Genomic DNA, 19,975 nt, shown 5'->3' on the forward strand with positions numbered 1-19,975 from the left:
CACGACGGGTTACGAAAATTAAAATAATGTTATTGCCTTTTAGGCTTTGCTATTTTCTAAAACTGCCTCTCTTTGCAGGACTATTTGCTAAATGTACTGCTATTTTTCTCATTTAAAAAAAGAAGTAGAACAAATCAGGAGTAGTCAGTTCTTTTCTTCCCTCTCTCTATGCTATCATTTCCTTTTATTTGAAACTCCTGCTGAGTCTATGGTCTTGTCTCCATGAGAATGGCAACCATGTAAAAAGACCCATCACTTGATACTGGCTTTAAGCAAGTGTGACGATCAAGTAAAAAGCTTTCAGCGGCCAAGAAGTCGAAATAAAAATGATTCACAGCAGATGATTCCATGGAGGAGATTTCACTGGATAAATGTACTCCAGCCTAATCAGCCTCAGTCAATAGAATCTCCCCTGCGAATGTCTTCATTAATCTTAGGCTCCGCCGACTAATCATTCTCGTCTGCTCTGACCCCCCTTTGGCGCCTCACGTGCTTACTGTATGTTAATCCCCCTCGATTTTCTCCGGTCCCCGATTCCGGAGCCGCCACCAGTCAAGAGGGGGGGCACTGTGTGACATTCCCGCCAATGTTGGCCCCGGGTCTTTCTGTCGTGCCGTCTCGCTTTAGCCTCACCTCCTGCCGTCATTGCTAATCTGCATGCCACGCTCATCGCCTCCAGACCCTTGGCTATACTGCGGCTAATGTTGACCTTAAAGGGTGTATGCTAATGTGACTTATATTCATTCATAGGTAACATAGGCTGTACTAGAGTAGAAGTGCAGATACTTAAAGATGGATTTAAGTCCACTTCAGATTGTTAAATGCAAGTAGACAAGATGAGGGGAAGAAATGTATGTTGTGCGGTAAATGGAATGGAAAAATATCAAAAGGAATAATAAACAAACCTTTTGCCGTACAGCTTTGATACCCCTTGTTTTCTTGAGTAAAAAAAGAGGCTGTATTATTATTTAATACTCAAGGTTATGAATTGGTAGCTTGTATTGAGGTACAAAACAATGCAGTAACCACAATCATCTTTAAAGAATGATAAAGATAACAATGATAATATATAAAATGCATTAATTTGTTGTACAGCTCACCTCACAAGGGTTACAGGGGGTGCTGGAACCTCTATGGGCACCAGGCGAGAGACACCTTGAATTTCTGGCTAGCCAATCACAGGCCATGAGGGGACAGATAACTAATCACTCATAGCTAGGGGAAGTTAGGTTGTGGGAGTACCTGGAGAAAAGCCATGCAGAACTGAGGCATCTTTATATATTGTATAATAATGAATTATCTTCTAAAAATAATAGAATGTATGTCCCATATCATCATGGCAATATTGAGGAGACACCTTCTTGCCAACAATTGCCTCAAAGTACAGTTGCCATGTCCTTTTACTCAATGGAATCCACGTTTATTTTACTTTGTTGCCATTTCTGAAAGGTATCAATCGACAAGTTGTACAAGGGTCATCGTTTATATCAGGTGAAGGTAAGAGCCTTCACATGAGTAAAAGGACATTGGCTTTAAAAGATCAACAAGACAAGCTGTTTTTTTCTTCTCCTTGTTCCAGCTCTTTCCAAGATTCAGACTTTCAGCCTGACCCTGGAGTTCTTTACTAGCCGAAATAAAGCATATGTCTTTTTCCTACTTGCTCTTTCAAGGAACACAATGCGAACGTTTGCACCTTTTTGGCCGGTGGAAGCGACGCTGAGAAGTGCTGATAGTAATAAAGAGACTTAGAAGTAGTGGAAAGAACTTCTTGGGAGAATACAAAGAATATTTGCCACTGTGCATTGTTGCATTTGCTGTCTTTGAATGTACGAAGGTTGGTAGCGTGTCAATGAAGTATTCCAGCCAATGGAATGGTACTAACAGGTTGCGCATTTTTCCCTGTCAATGGCAATGAGCAAGTTGACCCTTTCGTGCAAGTGTAGTCTTCTGTATAATACACATAAGGCAGTAATCACATGCTCTGTTTTGTTCTTAGCTGGGGCCTCCCTGAGGGTCCCCAGATTACTTCTTGGGTTGTGTTGCCTTCTAATCATGTCCCGCTCAACCTCCTTACACAACTCTCAGTGCACCCTGACTCTGAGCCGTTTGCATTTGTCTTCGAGCATTCAATGTTCTGCAGCTCATCAGCACCATCTGTGACTTTTCAGCTTTCTTCCTCGAGTGACTTTAAACGCAGGTTTCTTACGGGGTGAGATTTGTTAGTGGGGCTATTTTTATCGGGAGTAAAACAATACGTTGGCGTACGGCCATTGGGGAGTGAGTTTGGGGCCCGTAAAAAGTGTGCAAATGTCTTGATGTTTTGTGATAATTATATTTATGTTTCTTTTTGCTTGTGGTAGATATTTCAACGGCGGTGGCGGCGCGACCTATCTCGTACGCCGCCGTGCTACGGATGAAAGCGGGCAGCTCGTCGTCGGCGTTCAACCTCCGCGGACGACCTAGGCAGCACCAAAGCGACGACTGGCCTGTCTTCACCAGTAACCCACATCCAGCGGTCGGGATAATCAGCTCTCAGGAGGACTACAGACATGGAGGTAGTACACCATACATTCAAGATTTACTAACTTTTTCTGTACATTTGCACACCATATTGCATCTAAATTTGGTATGCTTACATCATTGTATTCAAGATCGTGGAACAGATTATGCTAAATAAATATAAATAAATACAAACTACTAAAATATCCAAGTTACAAAAAACAATTCTCTTTAAGTAGAGGTTACATTGTCCAATTTTCATTAAATATCATTAGCCGTTTTGCCAGATTTTTGTCAATTCCTTTGTGGCTTCAGTAGTGTTGACATATTTCAATAAATCAATAAAATAACAATAAAAAACAGATGCAGCTAAATATTTTCACCCAAAATAATAGAAGAGAAACCAAACTTTAGGTCCCAATTTGATCTTAATGGCCACAAAATTATCATTTGGTTTATAAATTTGGCCAGTATGACCCAAAACATAACACACATTTATCTATATATTATTTTTTTTAAACATTTTGAAACATATTTGTTTTTTAATGCATACATAAATAAAATAATACACAAATATCAGCCACCTTAAGGTGTCTTACGATAGGAAAAAATGCAAGTTTAATTGACTGTAGTTTTACAGTTTTTGAAGTAGAAATTCAGCAGAACAAAAAGTTCTATTTGGCAGCATTGCCGCCAGCGTAGGTCCAACTCGACGGGCTTGCCGCCAAGTTGGTGAACGACCCAGACGCCAATCCCGTTCATCTATCACTGACGCTCTTGAGCCGCCGCCTGTCAGCGCGACAACCGCCAAGATGACGGATATCTTTGTCGGGATCGGCCCCAGCCTGGCCGGAAACCCTCCGTCATAAATCTCCACTCTTGCCTGTAGTAATTCATTTAAAGCCACATCGATCCGTTATTGCGGAATTAATGACATTATGCTCTTTGCCTCTGAAAGTGCTTAATTAACGGAAAGAGGAAGCGTCGACAGACGGAAGTCGCTGAAGTAGCTATCTTTTTTTTTAATCTTGTCTTTTAGACAGGCCATCATGCACCTTTTTAAGGGCAGATTGTGATCATCCTGTTATGTGACTGACAGATGGCAGTACCACTACTTTAAAAGGAGTTAAATATCTCCAAGTGAGAGCAATTACCCACCCAGGAGGTACAATACAGCAGCAAAGCTTCAAGTGCATTCCTCGCTTAGAATTTTGCGTAATAAACCTATTTATGAAATTATTAAGTGCACACGTTCTTGAAATAGATAATAGACTAAAAATCTCTCTATTTTAACGCTAGGGAAAATTTAAAACATGATAATAGTGTCTTTTCATTTATATAATAGGCTACTTGACTAGGAATTATCTTGTATTTATTCACTTTTTGTAGCTGACCACTTATTCATGTTGACTACTTATCAATGTTGACTATTTATTCATATTGTTTAGTCTAATATAGCTTTTTTTTCGGTTCCAGTTGCATTGTGAAACTCCACAAAGTGCCAGCTTAGCTTTAATTTTAGATCAAAATCTTTGATGCGAAAAGGGAAGAGATTCAGAATGATGGGAATGTTGTATTCCCTACGCTTTGCTTCAAGGCTTTGTTATCATCAGTAAATACCTGTCACTGCGCCACTGACTATTTGCAGGACGAGCGCTCTGGCGCCCATTTTCCAGGCGGACAAATAAAAAACCTTGTCTGTTTTCTGTTGATTCTGTAAAAAGATCAGTGGAAGGAGAGAAAATAAACAAAAGTCTAACGGTTATTTAAAGCAAACTCACTGCTTCCCTTCACCATCTTCTTAAGTGGCTGCATTGTCACTGGATAAGATTGTGTTTTATATACCCTTACATATATACTTGGATTTTTAAAGCAGAAACAAAATATTTTATCCCACTTTTTTATGTCCTTGAGGGCCAGCCACTCCCATTTATAATTAATTGGATGTCTTTTACCCTCCAAATGGCAGCCAGTGAATTAATCACAGCACGTTGTCCAGGTCCTGAAATAGCAAAGCAACCCCAGGCAACAATTGGCAACCCTGTGAATGACAACCAAAATGTGGTATTTCATTTTAAATTTTTTTAAAGGTGAAAAAGTATTTCAGCTACCTAATGTCCAAGTAATGCACAGTCCTTTTTATCATTATTTTTTGAAAGTATTTATCTATTAAGCAGAGGTTTTCTTTCTACCACACTAAAACCCTCTCCAGGGCTTCAAAATCCGTTTTCCATTGAAATTCCTTTACAGTTTGTATTATTCAGTTAAAAGACAAGCCAGAGCCACGGGAACAATTGCGAGTAAACAAAATGTTACAAAAGAGTGGACCTCCTGTGGTGATAATAGTGATCATTCTCCCTTTTTTTCTCTTTCTCGTTTTGCTTTTGTAAACAGAGAGCGAAGAGTTTGGGCCTTTTTTCATCCAGGAACCTGACGATGTGATTTTCCCTATGGATGGCGACGACAACAAAGTGGTGATGCACTGTGAGGCGCGAGGGAACCCACCCCCAGCGTACAGGTAATTGTAACTAATGGTGCTTCTGCTTCATCCTTTTCAAAATAGAAAACAAAAGCTTGATCAGGCATAAAGTAGTCTAATGGTATGACATTTACAGTCTCACTATCATGATGTTTACACACTATTTAAATGATAGAACCTTGTTAAAGAACATAGAAAAATAAATGTTCAAGATCCACATAGATCGGTAACTAATGAAATGGTATCATTAAAATAATTGATGTAATAATTGATGAATATGACTCAATGGAAAACTATAGTCAAGACTCGTTGACGTTATCGGGTGACGAGTCGCGATATGAAATTGAAGGAATGACATTTTTTTAGGGATGTTTCTGGAAAAGTTTAAATTAAAATGATTATATTAACTAATCATAAATGAATTCTGCAGACTCCAATAAAAGCTTATCACAGGTACTTTTGAAACCTCAGTATACTTTAAACCTGTAATCGTGCCTTTAACCAATTGACCTAAGCTTCTTCCTCTATGCTTTTTTTGCACAGCTGGTACATTAACGGCACACAAGCGGACTTGAGGTCGGACCACCGCCTCAGGCTAGCGGAGGGCAACTTGATTATTACCAATGCCAGTTTGACCGCCGATGTCGGGACGTACCAATGCCGTGCTGAGAATACCTTTGGCACCGTTCTGAGCCGGGACGCTCATTTGCAGTTTGCATGTGAGTACATTTGAATTGTTTTTCTCATTTTCTATGCATGGGAAGCTATTTAAAGTCCCACAACCACCGATCTTCCACACAAATTCAATGATAGAATCTTCTGAAAGAGTATCAAGACTCCCCTAGATCCATTAATATTAAAAAAAATCAGTTTTTTTAAAAACAATGACAGCAGAGGGCGTAGGCCTCACTAGAAACAGTATGTAGAGAAGTTCTAATTGGTTTTATCATGGCCGAAACCATTTAAAGTTGACCAATTTTTCTGAAGAATGTAAGAATTTACCATACCAGTTCATAACTGAGGCTGAAGCTCCATAACATGGCCATTTGAACTCAGAAAAAGTGAGGTAAATCTTAAGCTCCATTCACATTGGTTGTACTCGATTCTAAATGAATAATGAAACTAAATGGAAGACGATGTAGTGCGCAAAATCGGTCTGCGTTAGTGACGTCATTCGCTAAAACGGTTATGGTTTATTTTAGAAGAAAAAGTATAGGTTGTGTTTAGTGTTGTCCAATGTATTGAGTTCTGTAAAGTACATTTTAAAGGTATTTGGTTGAGGGAGAGTAGCTATTGTATCATTAGCTACAACATTTGTACATAGTTGTAGTCCCAGTAGATTTGTTGAATGAAGTCGAATTGCAGTGATAACGCGATGTTCCTTCAATTTTTCAACATTTCGGGGGGAAATGACAGCCACCAAGAGTAATTTGTTGGCTTCCATAATAATATCAATGCCTCGGTCCAGCAAAAGAAAGAGAAAGTACACTGTGGGTTTTTTACGTGCTAAGACCATAATGACCTCAGTAGCAATCCTAGAGGGGGGAGGCAAGTTCACATTCTGGTTTGTTTCTGCTTGCGGGAGGAGAGAGCTAAGATACAAATGGCTCAATTAGCCTGGAACTATGTGCACTGAAGAAGAAAAAAAGCAAGGGAAAGGGTTCTTTAAAAGCATTTTTTTCTTCAGGCGTTGTGAGTGTTAATGGGTTTCATCAGACTAGATATTATTTTAAGAACAAAATTCGGAAATGTTCTTTAAAATGAAGACATTCAAGGAAGAATTTGTTCATACCCAAACTTATCAACAAGGGAATTAGAATAAACACAAAATGTATATCTCAAATATCCCCATTTATTTGGTATTACCGTATTTTCACGACTATAAGGTGCAGTGCATTATAAGGCGTACCCTCAATGAATGACATTTTTCCCATATATAAGGCGCACTGGATTACAAGGCGCACCCTCTGTTTATTTTGGAGAAAAATATAAGACTTAAGTGCACCTTATAGTCGTGAAAATACAGTACGTTTTTTTTTAGGATGTTTTTTTTATTCTGCGTGTAGGCCACTATTGGTTGAAATACTATTGTTTATTCAATATAGTTTTTGCATTTATCATTGTCAGTACAGATTTTGTTGTTTTCCAGCCTTATTCTATTTCAAAATTGACTGTAGTAGGTAAATACCATATTTTCCATATATAAGGTGCACCACATTATAAGGCGCAATGAATGGTACATTTGATTTTTTCCATATATAAGGCGCACTGGATTATTAGGCGCCCTGTTTATTTTCGAGAAAATTTAAGACTTTAAAGTGCGCCTTATAGTCGTGAAAATACGGTACCAGTCCATCTTTAAAAATTAAACGTCATTGGACCATCAAGTCAGGATTGTTTCATTTTGCAAAGAATGAGGCTTACATTAATGAGTCTTGATTCAAGTCCGCCATTGCAAATTAGCATCAGGCACCTGCCACGGTTTTCTCCGGATTGCATCACCATCTTTTGAAACATTCATGCAGACATATGTTGACTTGTAATGCCGGACGACGCTTTAACGACCGCACTGTCGTTCCTGCATTATTTAAAATCAAGTCATGAATATTGATTGGGCTTTAACTAAGTTTGCAGATACCCTCATCACTTTCTGCCAACTAGTTCTGCACAAAATGGAATGAGAGGGAATTTTATGGCACATTAACATCCATAGTACATAGTAGTGTGACTGAAGTACCCTCTTAAATACTCATGTTTCTTTTTCCTAGTTTTGGTACATGGTGTAGTGATTCTCTGAGGTGTTCCGTACAAGGAGAAATATGTATTTAAAAAAAGGAGAAGCAAGATGCCTGGATGGAATTGAACCTCTGAATAATTAAACTTTTGAGTCTCCTTGAATTAGACCGAATGAAAACATTGTCAAATCTGTGGTGAGGTTGTTTTTCTCATATTATTTTTAATGGGGGAAAACATGGAGTCAGTAGTAGTAGCAAAAAAAGCTTATACTTTGAAATATTAGATATATTAGTTGTACCAAGTGGTGCTTGGAGCAAAATTAAAATTTTTGACCACCACTTTCCTCTGCAACAATGATTGATGACAATTCTGTTAACTTTACTTATAAAACTGTAAATTAGTTATTATGAGAATTTATTTTTCTACAACTAGTAATTATATATAATACTTCAGAAACTACAAGTGATTTATACAACTAAATTTTTCCAACAACTATAGCGTATTTTTGCACCAACTTCAAGTGAATTTCGGTTAGAAGTACAACATTGTACATATTATAGATAAATATATATGTATAGGGTATTTACTCCAAATCCACCACTTCAAGTGAACTTCAGTTAGAAGTACAACATTGTAAATATTATACATAAATATATATGTATAAGATATTTACACCAAATCTACTGTTTCAAGTGAACTTCAGTTAGAAGTACAACATTGTAAATACATATTATAGATAAAAATATATGTATAAGGTATTTACACCAAAACTATCGCTACAACAACATATTTTTACTGCATTTTGTTTCGTAAAACTGCAAGTTATTTGACTCCCAAATTCACCCTTATAAAACCAAGCTGTGGAAAACAAATCCCATTTTCTGATACATTCCCGCCCTCACACCAATTTGTAAATGTCACAACAATCATGAATACCCCTAACAATGTGGCTTTATGCAAACTAACGCAAACCATCTTTGTCGTTGCCCAGAATAAGAAAAATGAAATCCCATTGGGATGATTGGATATTGGCGCCTTACAATGGTTACGCTTTGGAAGAACCTGTTATCGTACCGTAGCAGTGGGAGACCTGGTCCCATTCCGGTCCATTCAATATTTATTGAATTAGGACCAGACCGTCTCCACAGCAGGTGGTCTATTTATAGCAGCGTGAATTCCATCTGCTCTAGCAAGTACCGCAGTTGTGTTGTAGCCTTGTAATGACTGCGCTTGTACAATATAATATACTGTTGATCACGCCATGAAGGCTTATTTCTGTTTACTAACTCGCCAAAGATAACCTTTTCGGAATGGAAGTCGACCCCATTCGGGCGTTATCGCCACCTAGTTAGTCCATTAAAGCCGCAATGAGCAATAAATCCAGATTTATGCGTGGACTCGCCAGGCGCGGAGAGCTGACAGACGCTCGTCAATCGGCCGTGACCGCGCCGGCCGGCAGCGGCGGGTCGTTAGCGCTTCCGATCGATACCGGTCGCGCCGAGCAAATGAGGCGTGATTACGGGGGATCGGGCATCTCCAGGATGGCGACTGCGAGTGGCCAGATGAGCGCCGAGAAGCCAAATGCAGAGTTTAGTTGAACGCGGGGAAATCGATGGGAGGAAAAGAGGTTTTCATCAGCCGTTAGGGTAGGTAAGGGCTTTAAGTTTTGGTGATTGGGAGACACCTTCAAATATCGGGTGACCGCAAGGTCGAACTCTTCCAAAGCAAAATGGTGTAATCATATTGTCAAATAATCAAGAAAAAACAAAACCTGCCTGGATGCATCAAATCAGTGTCAACATAAAGCCCGTGAGCCGGGAGTAGCCCGTTAAGGGGTTTGATCTGATTTGTTGTCATTGGCAGGCAATCAGTTAATAAGGTAGATAAAAAATGGCCCAAAACCATCAGAAAGTGACTTAGAAATACCCCTAAATCAAGAGTAAGCGACCAATGAACGACTAGCAGCCTGTAAATTAGGATATAAGCACTTTATGATGATGAATGAATAGAAGCAAATCAACCAAATTACTGGGCAGTCACTTTAATAACATTTTTTGTTTGTTTTTATTCCTTCTTCAGACATTGGAGCATTCAGTGCAAAAACAAGAGGCGGAGTCTCGGTGCGAGAAGGCCAAGGTGTCGTGCTCATGTGTACGCCGCCGCCTCATTCTGCAGGTGAGTTTTCATTTTCTTTTTAGAATAAAAATCAGTCAGATGATGAAAATATTCCTGAAATTGTCAATTGCACTGCGATGTTCTGTAAAATATTCTAAAATATAAGGATTGGGCTCTAATTTCCATATATTTGCCATTAAATTCTGTTCTAAGTAGTTTTAACCAGCCTTAAAATTCACTTGTTGAAACGTGCAAGAACACTGTATAGTTTCTATGTGATTCCGTAGCGGCCTATCAGAGTGTGCGGTAGAACACGACGTCCTACAGATGCAATTTACAGGATCATTAGCAACGATAGGCAACGTTGCTCGCCGTATAAAAGCATATCTGGCCCGAGCCGCCCTCTAATGCACGCTCTTGCCAGTGAGTGTGACTCACTCGGATATGTCGGCCGCCGCAAAAACGGAGAGTGCTCTTCAGCTTTCGTTCCCATTTTTAACATCAACCAGCAGGAAAAACAGTGACTGGTCAATGTTTTGTAAAACAGGGTCCCCAACCTTTTATCGTGGCGTACTGCTTTCATGCAATACAGGAACTGTGTTATGTTTCCGTCAGGGGGGGGGGGAGTTCTGAGGATGCTCAAAGTGTTTTTGCACCCATTTTAGGGCGTAAAGGCACACCCTCAACTAATTATCTGCCATCAATAGCAGTTGACGTCCAAACCAAATAGAAACACCGCATTCACTGAGCATTAATTAGATGTGTACTAAAGACAAACTAATTGGTGCATGGGTGCCTCTTAGCCAAATAAACTTTTTTTATTTTACTTATTGAGTTCTATTTATGGGGCGAGATGTCCAATCCATTTGAAGTGTTCATCTAGCATCGTCTACGAGAGATACAATAATTGGTGGGAGGGTACCTTTTGGCCAGAGGAAGATCATTTTCTTTTATTCCTCTTTTTTAACCTTATTGTCTGGGTGCTTGGACGTTTGGTGGGCGGACTTTTGGTCCCTTTTGGTCGCCGGTCAAATGTACTTAGATATTAAGAAGTACTTAGATATTAAGCAGTACTTAGATATTAAACAGTTCTTGGATATTAAACTCTCTCTCATGAATATAATTTTCAGAGCAGGCTTCAACAGTAAATTCTCTGTCACCATTTGACCGACGACCAAAAGACCGGCGTCCAAATGTCCGGTCACGTTTTGTCTGCCACTAACAATGTTATATGGCCAATAGATTCAAAGTAATTTGTACATAAAAAATACTGAAAACCAGAAAAACAAAAAATTGTGATAAACTCATTTGAATTTCCAGCAGAAGCCTGATTGGACGCCACACAATTGAACGTCCGTGATCATATTCCCATTGCCTGACAAACACACCTTATGGCGACCAGTAGTTGCTAGAAAAACACATACTCGCTAGCATTGGCGCATTATTTCATACCACTCCCCGATGATGTAATTTTAGTGTCATTAGGGTACACGAAACTAGTTTTTTACCAATTGATTTTCCAAAATAAAGTCTCCGAACTTCCGGCCTGTGGCACCGAAAGGTCAACGCACCATTAGAAGCATTTCTTTCGAGCGTAGATGACTCAGGACCAGTGATTTTCTGTCTAACTGGGTTAGTTACACTCACGCCTGACCGATCATGCGTGGCGCGTGTCTCATATCAGAGTAGATCGATCAGGGCACATTTTATTTTGGCGTCTCTTTCAGGTTGAGCACAATTTGGAATCAATTTCAAATCCTACATGGCAAAAATACGCCTACGCAAAACAAGTTATATTTCCTTGTTTTCAGTGTCAATCGACTAGAAATAAGTAAGTTTATTAGGCAGTACTCCAAGTAAATGTTTCTAACTTGTATTTCTTGAAATTGGGAAAATTAATAGACTTTTATTAAGCGAAAAAATTGCAAATTATTCTTAAAAACAAACGTTAAAGTCTAGTTTTAAGATCAATGGCAATAAAAAAGCATCCAATCATAACGCTTGGGTCATCCTGGCAGATTCACCTCAATATTGATCAGGCAAGGTGACAGATTACCTTGCATTATAGCGACGACTGCATTTTTATTGCACTTTCAGCAAGAAGATTTACTAACCAAGCAAAAAATAAGGGTGCGAATCATAGGGTCTAATCCCCTCCCACCAAAAGTCCTTCCTTTGCTCTAATAGTCCTTTTAGTAGATTAAAGTCGTAGCGTCATCTAGTTAAGCTTCAAGCACTGAATGGACTTTAAGTGTTTCCAGATGGGATCAACGCTGACGCCGCATTTTATTCATTTTCCAATATTTTTCACTTTGAAGACACGACACGGGAACACTTTTGCTCTCTAGTCGTGACAGATAACGCATGCAAATACTGTCAGGGCGTGTTAAGTCGATTAATTTCTCGGCAAATTCATCTTTTCAACATATAACCCCCCCAACCCAGTCTGGTAACGTATATGTTAATAATGTAGAAGAGCGTCATGTCGTTTTCAGGGAGTGACAATGAATATGATTTATTTTAACTGTATGTGTCATCTTTCTGTGACAGTCACAGTTTACTTTAATTCATGTGCTGTTATAAGTATTGTTGTGATGTCATCTTAGATTGCTTTTATAAAGGTGACATTTTTGACACTTCACTTGTCTGCTTTCAATCAACACACTATTAATTAGTGTTTTTAGTTGTCATTTTTTATATTGTTTGTTTTTTTAAACTTTGTTCTCAGTTAAATTTGGCATTTAAATATTTAAATCGTCATTTGAAGTTGATTTTCTTTCTAAATCTTGAGCGTCTTTTGGTTTTATCTGTGACGGAACATTTACTTTTAGATGCTAATGCAGACTGTAAAATGTAATAGTAAAGACGTCCTTTGCCTCATAATGGAGTAATGAAGGACCGCTGTAAGTATTAGTTGCTCACTCACCTTCTGTTCTCTTTCACTTTGAGTCTATTTACTCTCGTTTAATTATAGTCTTAATAGTGGGACGTTAATGCTGCACATATGGCATCAATCCAACGATTTGACCTTTTCACAAACGGCTTTTGACCAATCATAAATCCTCACAACCTTTGTTAAAAGACATTCTCAAGCTTTACCATTACTCCATTGACACAATGCTTATTTTTGTGGTTACTGTTAGCAACATCTGATTGGTAACTACCATACAGCTTCATAAAGGTCTACTAAATTACTCCAAAATTTTCAATAAGCATAGAGGGATGTTCTCTAGCCTAAAATTCCTAAGTAGGAACAAGAACATTTGCAAAACCTGTAGTCAAAGTTGCTGTTTCCAGATATTATACCAGATCATAAACCAAATATCTCATGTCCGGCAGAGATCATCTACAGTTGGGTGTTCAACGAGTTCCCATCCTTCGTAGCCGAAGACAGCCGCCGCTTCATCTCGCAGTTGACGGGCAACCTCTACGTGTCCAAGGTTCAGCCGTCGGATGTAGGCAGCTACATCTGCTTGCTCAAGAGCATGGCCACCAACGCCCGCGTCCTCAGCCCGCCCACGCCGCTCATGCTTCGGTCCGACGGTGAGCATCATTTGTCTTCTTTTTATTTGACCTCTGCATTATAAGGTGCACTGCATTATAAGGCGCACTGGATTTATGGTGCACTGCATTATAAGGCGGTGCACTGCATTATAAGGCGCACTGCATTCTAAGGTGCACTGCATTATGAGGCGCAATGCATTATAAGGTGCACTGCATTATAAGGCTCACTGCATTATAAGGTGCACTGCATTATAAGGTGCACTGCATTTATGGTGCACTGCATTATAAGGCGCACCACCAACGAATGACATTTTTTAAAGCACACTGGATTATAAGGCGCCCTGTCTATTTTGTAGAAAATTTAAGACTTTTAAGTGCGCCTTATAGTCGAGAAAATATGGTACTCCCTCTACTGTTTCCTATATGTATATTGACACTTTTTGGGAAAAATCATCCAACATTATAATTGCTTCCAGATGTATTTACAGCCCCCTCCAAATTACACTTTGCCAGTCGCCAGTTTGAGAAGCAGTGACTTAATAATTTGGCTCGCATGTGAATCTGTCATTTTGGTGGCAGCTGTCTTGCTTTTTCTCCCCCGCCGAAAACGCGACACTGTCAGGCCTCCCCGGATGAAGGTCCGACGCCATGCCAGAGCGTATCTCACCCTCGCATACTCCCCCCTATTCGCCTTGTTGGCCTCCTTCAGCCCGCTGCCATATTGCGCGTCCCACTTTTGAAGTGGCGAAAATTGCATTGGCACGCCTCACGGCAGACGGACACCAATGTTGCCGCGCCGGTCACGGGTGGCGACCAATCGCAAAGCATCATCTGTGTCTCGCTCAAAGTGATTACACAGTATATGCCCGTGCCCGCATGTGTGTTTGTGCCGCTCATGGTTGTCAACCCTAACCAAGGCTCTTAATCAAAACAAGCATCTGGGCTCCATTACGGCCCACTGGACGCCATTGATCGCCAGCTCCAATTCAGTACAGCGTGTTGACAGATTTTATCTTCCAGCATAGAGAAAAAAAAAGAAAAAAAACTAGAAATAGTATCAATCTTGTCTTCACAGACAAGATCAAATTAAAGCCATTTTTTTTCAGAATCCGTGGCTTACAAGGATGTTAATTAATTTAACTGGGAGTGCTGACAGTGAGTTGGTTTCATGGCTGGGATTGACAAGGACAGGGATTTACATGGTGGTTTACTTTGGGCTAGACCATAATACAATAGATGAGGGATAATCCGATAGCAGATTTTTTGCATTTGGGTCGAGTTCTGTCGCCTGATTTTTGGGAGCTGCCAGTATTGTGTTTTTTTTCAACTTTTTACAGCCCTATCAAAGATTGTACAAGCATTACTTATGTCACGTGTCAAAGTGGTGGCCTGGGGGCCAAATCTGGCCCGCCAAATCATTTTGTGTGGCCCGGGAAAGTAAATCATGAGTGCCAACTTTCTGTTTTAGGATCAAATTAAAATAAAGAGTATAGATTTATATTAAATTTCCTGATTTTTCCCCTTTTAAATCAATCATTGTAATTTTTTAATGATTTTCTTCTGTGTTTTTAATTCAAAAATCATTTTGTAAAATGTAAAAATATATTTTAAAAAAGCTAAAATAAACATTGTTTTAGATCTATAAAAAATGAATATTCAGGGCTTTTAATCCAGTTCTTTTAATCCATTTATAAAAATAAAAAAGTAACCACATGTCTGAGGCAAACCAAATCAGAAGGACCTTATGTTGCAAAAATAAAATCGAAATTACAACCGCAGAGATTTAATAACTGAGGTCGACTTAATGCACCGGCCGCACTAGGCAGAGATATGCTTTGTAGTCAACATCCTTTGATTGAATTTCCTAGAACGTGTTTGCTGCATGCTCTTGTTGAACTGTTTTTGATTATACTTTATTCAAACTCGCAAACATCATTTCCTTTGCTTGCAAAGTCACGCTATAACTTGAAATAAGATAAACTTAGGTTTAACATCAAGCCTTGCTTGGTATATACACTGTCGATATACTGTATTCATATAATAGTCATCCCTCGAATATCGCGGCTTCAACTTTTGCGACTTCACTACATTGCAGATTTTATTTATTTATTTTTTAAGTTCATTGCTACTAGGACTCAGCACTAAACTAAAAAAGAGAAGTAGTTATAACAAGGGTGATCCTACTTTGCGGTTTCTCGTTTATTCCGGACTAATTGCGATATTCGAGGGATTACTGTAATGGGTTTTATTCCAGGTCTCATCTTGGTAATGCTAATAACCCCACATTAGCTCTCACTGGAATCCATGAGAAATGTCATTTTGCCATAAATCATTATATAAGTCATAAGGTATTTCATAATTTGTCTAGTATGGGACAGAAGAAAGTACTAATAGAGTAGAAGAAAGCATGTTGACCTTTTTGGATCGGACCTCCGACGTAAAGTTGAGACGCTATAACCATTGGTAATGTCCCGGCTTCAGATATGCCCCTCACATTATTCCTTTCTTTAGTTCCTATCGTAGCTGAGCTGAGAAGAATTTATGTGCTTTTTAAAAATAAAAATGTGACCGGAGCAAGAATGAAATATTGCAAATTCTCTAAGGCTATGAATGTTCGGAATGGAATGAGTAATTTTCTGGTTTGGAGTAAAACCGTCAGATCTAATTCTGCTAGCAGTAAGGTGAATAATTGAAGTTGCAATTGGGACAAATCATTATCGCCATTGACGGAAATACATGTCCAAAATCGTTGTCCAGGTCCTGGAGTAGCAAAACAAGTACCAGAAAACTTTCTTGCATTTTTAAAACATGTTTTTAAGAATGTTTACTGAATATTTATAGAGTTCACTGATGACAAAACACAAATTTGTTAATAAATCATTGTAAGTCTATCGGCCAGTTTTGTTTTTCTCCTCAAGTTAGTCAGTTAACTTATTCCTGGACATGATCACAGACGGATATTAATGACTTAGGCGCGTACCAAATAAGCCAAAGAAAATTCGGTCTGCTGGCGTAAGGAGTGGAAGGGTGCCGTTAGTCATGTCGCCACTTAAGCCGGACGGATCTAACCGTCGGGAGGCGGCATGGCGGTTGGCTCGCTTGTTCCCACATTGCGTTAGTACATCATCTTAATGGCCTGTTTCTCGTCTAGCGTTTAACACAGCCAACTCAGCCAGTGCGCTATCTCAGTCCAAAAAATAGCCAAAGCATACACGCGTGGACGACGATTAACCTTCTATAAATAAACACCGGGCAGGAAAGGACATTGTGGAGACCAAAGGGAAATGCAATTATTCACTTTTATGTTCCGTGAGAATGGTGTCGCCACACACATTTAATAATGTGTGAAAAGTAGAAGCAGAGAATTGAAAGATAAGGCAGATGGTGCACTTAATGCAGACATGTGCAGCACATCCTCTACACTTATTGATATATAAAGTCTATGAGTCTGCATATCAGAAAGAAAAGGATTGAGGGCAGTTCTGGGCCACAGTAAATGACAAAAGTTATAATCCTTTGGGGTATCTTGCTTTTCATTGGTTGATTCCTACATTACCAGATGAATTGTGGGATTTAGTAGAGGCAATATAATGTGCATTTAACCCTGAGGTCATAACTAATACATACATTTTTGCATTTTGTCTCTTGAAAGGTGGAAAGTTGAGTGAATGGGATACATTTTACTACCTTGGACAGCGATTGACGTCCAATCCATTTGAATTCATCACTTTTATACATGACTCATTACCCATGTTCGTAGAAATCTGTCACATTTCAACAAGTTAAATACACCACATGAAAATAGGACATTTATATTATGTAGTGCTTTCGCTGGTGTCATATTTAGAAGGCAGAATTTTTCCTTCACGAACCAATGATGGAGGTTTGTTTTCTAGTCTGTCTGCCTCTTTGAGATGATTTACCCTGGCGCCATTCATATAACGCTATGAACTCAAGCTAGAAGTCATTGTACATTGACTCCGGATGTGATTCCAAACACATCCAATATCTTTAATCCTCTTCTTCGCCCTTTCCAGGTGTCATGGGCGAGTACGAACCCAAAATTGAGGTGCACTTTCCATCCTCAGTGCTGGCTTCCAGAGGCGCTACCGTCAGATTGGAGTGCTTCGCGCTGGGCAAGTGAGTAAACAAAGACTAAGCACACCAATAACTAACAAGACATTTCCTGCGCTAGATGAGCAAATAAGCACAAGCCAGTTGATATTCCCTGTGTTTTCCTGTCCTCTTTAAACATCTTTATTCCATTACATGACATCTTCAGGCGAAACGAGAGTAAGCGTTTTGGATGGTTGGCATTGCCAGCCTTAGGGATGCTGCCTAATGTATGCGTGTGTTTTTCAATGCGGGATTGAATGAATGAACGGAACGCGACAAGGTTATATCGGCGCGGAAAATAAATGACATTGTAATAGTCGTCTGCCAGAAGGGAGAGTCCATAGAGAGTGTATTCCAAAAGCACTTAGCACACTTACTAAAGTTAGCGCTCGGGTAGCTATTGGAAAAGCTGAACAGTTATTACTACGTCCTCAAGGGGGCTCATGTTGGCCTGGGCCAAGGATTGTTTGTTTCTAGCGCCTCAGCTGGGATGTGTTATTGGATTCAGAGGTCATTCTGGGGGAAAACCAATGAAGGCTTCTTCAGAACTTGGTTTAATTATTAAGACTGTAGTTCAGAGGGCCAAGTGGTTACCATGTCGGAATCACGATTCTATGATCGAGGGTTCAATCCAAGGTTTGGAACTTTCTGTGTGGAGTTTGCATGTTTGCTCTGAGCTTGCGTGGGTTTTCTCCAGTTTTAGTTATTTTATTTTCTGATCTTTCTGCATTTCTTTTACATTTCGATAATGACGATTCAAAAACGTACTCATTTTTTTCAACAAACATTGCAGACTTGGTGGATAAACTGAAAGATTGATGATATTGTTAATTTAACAATATTTAAACAAAGAAAAACACAACACATTTTTAATCCTTTGCGAAAACTAGATCTGCTTTTGTGGAAAAAAAATGTATCCCGCATCACACAATCCATTATGTTTATAATTAGCCTGCATGAATTATTCATGCATGTCTGTCATCCGGTGTTTCTAATCGAAAATAAATCACTGAAAATCTCATCGCCGTTTACCTGGATTCCAATCAGCGTCACTCATTACGTCGAGTTACTTCCCAAATGTCGTGGTGCTGGGGAATGAAAATTAGAGTGGAATAAAACTAACAGCAGCTGGGTTTCCAGCTCACATCGACAAACTCAATTTTGCTTCATAATTTTCTAACAAAAATGCATTTCCAGTTAGTGTGAAGGATTACTAATCTTCAGGAGGAACTTCATCGATTTTATAGCTGAACATATCTCATTAAGGGTGGAAAAAAGTCCATTTGGACTGGAAAGCCTAGCAGGGATCGAACCATCGCTCCAAATCTTGGTGGATTGGACATCTTTCACTCTCAGTGACATTGAATGAGTTCATTTCAGCAAGTCGTCCAGGTCATGATGTAGCAAAGCAGCCCCAAAACAGTAATGTAACACATAATCTTACTATAAAAGACCATTGTTTACGGAAAGAGAACAGCTTAACCCTTGTTGTTTTGGTTCCAATGTCACTGTCAACAACTTTTCATTGGCTACACATAATTCATCATTTTGTCAAAGCAGTTTTATGTCAAATGTTTGGATCAAAACAACAGAATAAGCTACTTACAGGATGGTCCACTTCCTTTTATGCGCTTAATCCACTAAACTGAAAGCTTGGTGGGACGCAAAAAAAAACATCTAAGCTTCTATCGGCATTGTTCATGTTGGAGCACTTTCCACAAAGCGTATTAATCATTTTTCCATCACAAATGATTGCATTTCTTTGAAAACACAACAACTTAAATGGTGGCTACCCCAAGAATTGAACTAAAATGGTTGAAAAGCATGCCTTTGCTTTTTAGTAAGTGACTGGTTTCCTGGCTAACAATAAAATGGAAAACTTTTGTTTTAGAGAGGTTATTTTACAAAGGAAAGGTCTATAGGTTGTGGTTCAGTCAAGTTCAAGCTATACATTTCAGTAAAGTACTCTCTGAGGTATAGTGACCCTTTTAATGTGACTGTGAATAATTTTCTGACTGTCTATAGTGTATTGGGACTTACTCCAGCTTCTAAATACAAAAGTCAGGATGAAATGAATGCACAGATGGACGAATTAAGTAGAAACGTGGCTTTTTTTTCATTCATTCCAAAAAGAACAAGCTGTCGGTCAGTTGTGAGTGTTGCGTCTCTTTCCTCGCAAACGTTTTCGATACTTTCACCCAAATTGCCGTCTAGCCGCCCACTCACTTTTCAGTTTAACTGACCTCAAGGGGGGTGGGAATCTCGGCAGCTTCTCCTTAAGCCCCCGGGTGGGGGGCAAACGAGATGGTGAGGGTCTTGGCATTCAGCGGGTGAAAGCGAAGAAGTGCCTTGTTATAACAGCGGGCTCCGCTCTTGAGGCAGCCCATCAATGCGTCAGGTAGATGGATATTTCTGGAAATGTGGAAAAAAAATGGAGAAGCATGGAGACACAATGTGGGTCTTAATCAAGCGAACCCAAGTCATCCTTCACTAGCATCCTAGCGCCGAGTCGATGTTTGGCCTCAA

General features: G+C 39.4%; 1 protein-coding gene across 1 annotated transcript in view; it reads left to right on the forward strand.

Moving 5' to 3' along the window:
* cntn5 (contactin 5) overlaps positions 1-19,975 on the forward strand; it is a 67,148-nt gene that overhangs the window by 21,024 nt on the left and 26,149 nt on the right. Inside the window, exons 3-8 of the mRNA XM_077723070.1 lie at positions 2,361-2,555; positions 4,894-5,017; positions 5,522-5,697; positions 9,794-9,889; positions 13,169-13,372; positions 17,371-17,473. Coding sequence (XP_077579196.1) covers positions 2,361-2,555; positions 4,894-5,017; positions 5,522-5,697; positions 9,794-9,889; positions 13,169-13,372; positions 17,371-17,473 — 898 coding nt within the window. The remainder of the gene's footprint in view (positions 1-2,360; positions 2,556-4,893; positions 5,018-5,521; positions 5,698-9,793; positions 9,890-13,168; positions 13,373-17,370; positions 17,474-19,975) is intronic.

This window comes from Stigmatopora nigra, chromosome 8 (genome assembly GCF_051989575.1).
Source record: "Stigmatopora nigra isolate UIUO_SnigA chromosome 8, RoL_Snig_1.1, whole genome shotgun sequence".
NCBI lineage: Eukaryota > Metazoa > Chordata > Actinopteri > Syngnathiformes > Syngnathidae > Stigmatopora > Stigmatopora nigra.